At 37.0% G+C, this 2438-nt stretch overlaps 1 protein-coding gene across 1 annotated transcript; it reads right to left on the bottom strand.

The window, feature by feature from the left end:
• Window positions 1–247: 247 nt before the first annotated feature.
• On the bottom strand, window positions 248–2033 carry LOC141691658 (F-box/kelch-repeat protein At2g43270-like). The gene is made up of 3 exons (XM_074496423.1): window positions 1281–2033; window positions 1012–1171; window positions 248–348 (listed from the first exon to the last, which is right to left on the bottom strand). Exons 1-3 carry the CDS (start codon window positions 2031–2033, stop codon window positions 248–250), a joined length of 1014 nt encoding a protein of 337 aa, XP_074352524.1.
• Between the last annotated feature and the right edge of the window lie 405 nt (window positions 2034–2438).

The raw sequence follows: 2438 nt of genomic DNA, 5'->3' as shown, positions 1-2438 counted from the left end.
TCATAAGTCTTCCTCCAATTTTATCCCACTTACTTATTTGTTGAGTAATATAACTTATATGTTAATGATCAAGGCTACATTCCTCCACACAACATAAATGAATGCCAAAACATAAAGCATTGATGTATTATTCGAATAGAAGGATGGAATTTTCTGGAACAAAAGTAAGTAATTAAAAGGTTGTAAAACAAAACAAACCAGCAAGAAGTTCTGAAACAAAGTTAAAGGTTCTGAAAAAAATCAGGAACTAAGGGTCGAGAGGGAAGAGATCCTTGTAATCATCATCCTCGTTAATTAAGGTGTCCATCGAAGCCTTCTCATCATCGAAGCCTTCTCTGGCCTGGTACCCTGCAACAGCATACGAACATAATTATCTTTGAGTTTTCAGACTGCAAACTTTCTTATAAACAGAACAACATGAACCATCACGCCATTAAAATATATATGTATATGATCGTTGCAGAGTACCATCAGGTCCACCACATAGCCTGAATATCAAGTTATTTAAAACTGTCATGTAGGGCGGAAAGGGATGGGATAAAATTTATACAAAAAAATGAATTGGCAGGAACAGAGGCCTGAGGATATTATTCTACAGTTCTACTGTATGCTTAGCGAGATATTATTCTACTATATTAATTGTCAGTTTCTAAAATATCCCAGGGGAATACGATTGAGCTGTGACATATCAAAACTTCCGAAGAACATCATTAATTCTAGTAATATATTTTTTGAATAATGCACTATTTAATTTGGCCAAAAACAAAAGCACACTATATTTATATCATTACTTCCGTGATAACCTTTTTGAGTCGCTCAAAGAAATGAGCATTCATTCGAATCATCGTCAGAATCAGAGCAGTCGATTAGTTTGGCTCCTGCTACTCAAACCAGGCTCTGTGTATAACTGCAAACTGTACCGTTTTAACAAAACTGATTGATATAGACATTTTTGCCCATTTTCTTCTCGGAGTTGTATAAGAAAATTTCATAAGAAAATTTCATCATCGCCTTGAAGCACTATCAAGAACTCAACACTGTTGACAACACCCTCCACGTAATCTAGTGGCTCGCTTAAATCAATATTGAACATCATAGTCCATGATGCATTAATTTCACCACTACCACCAAAGCATGCCTCATCATCTAATGTCCACACTTCAACCTTATACTTAAATTCTTTGCAAATAGCAACAAGAATCCTTGAAGTCAATAATGCGATCTTTTCGATTGTGAGGATCACTGGAGCCGACAGGGAGCTTAGTGTCACATATAAATACCTCCTTGTTTAGATCAAAAGCCATCATACCATTAATTTTAAAGGTAAACAAAAATCCATGGAGGCATGCATGGAACAGATAGATAGGAATATCAGTCGGGATATGCTTAATGCTTCTCCAAGAATTCCTGGTTGCAGAATATACCTCTGGAGCAACAGAGCTCGAAAGAAACCTAACAACCTTTAAATCATGATCAATGTGATCAAAACCAAAGCCTAAACTTACTCGTGTGATATCATCTCCATATAAAGGATGCGGAGGAATGAGTTTCGAGCGTTTAGTTGCAGGATTCCAAAGGTATAAATTAGCATGCTCAACAAATATATTATCATCATCAGTTGTGTCATTAGAGGCATCAACAGAAACACAAACAATTCCAGCATCACAACCAATAATAGAAGCATTACGATCCACGCCCTGTGAGTTATTTGGACAATGAGGAAATTCAAGTGTCGGCACATGATGAGCAGAACCTAATTGGAAGAGTGCAAACGAGCTGTCTACGTCATAAAAAGAATATTCAGCCAGTCTACATGTGTGTCCGACGAGAGTTTCATCAGCAGCCCTTGTATTAATTACACGATTGAGGTGAGATTTTATGAAAACAGGGCTTGAAATAAGGGAAAACCAGGCTTTAGATACGGATTTGCATGGGAGTAAAGACTTGACAGGAAGCCTCGAAAGAACCTCAGATAACATACCATTCTCCATTAACATCTTACCTGCATTGTCTCTTATAAACCTCTTCTCCATATTTTGAGAATCAAGGGCCTAAGGATTTTCGAGTACTATGAGAGAGAGTTTAAAGGGTTTTACTCTTGAGCATCAGGGTTTGGTCCTGGTTGAGTTTTATAGCTCGGAGAGTTTCCCTGTCTCCTAGTCCTGTCTTAGGCTCCAAACTTTTGGGAGTGCCCTTAAAAACTGTTGTTAGGGCTGAGCAAAACCGAACCGAAACCGAAAAACCGAACCAAATCGTGCTAATTCGGTTCGGTCCTAATTTTTTCAGAAATTCGGTCTATTCGGTCTGAATCGAATAGACAGAAATAAAATTCGGTTCAATTCGGTTCTTTTAACAAATATTTCGGTCCGGTCCAAATAGACCAAATAATAAATGCTATAATTTCATATTATATACATTTTACATTTATCTTAAAAATT

Source organism: Apium graveolens, chromosome 10 (assembly GCF_009905375.1).
Source record: "Apium graveolens cultivar Ventura chromosome 10, ASM990537v1, whole genome shotgun sequence".
NCBI lineage: Eukaryota > Viridiplantae > Streptophyta > Magnoliopsida > Apiales > Apiaceae > Apium > Apium graveolens.
Note: the sequence above shows the minus strand (reverse complement) of the source record. Positions and strands in the feature narration are given on the sequence as shown.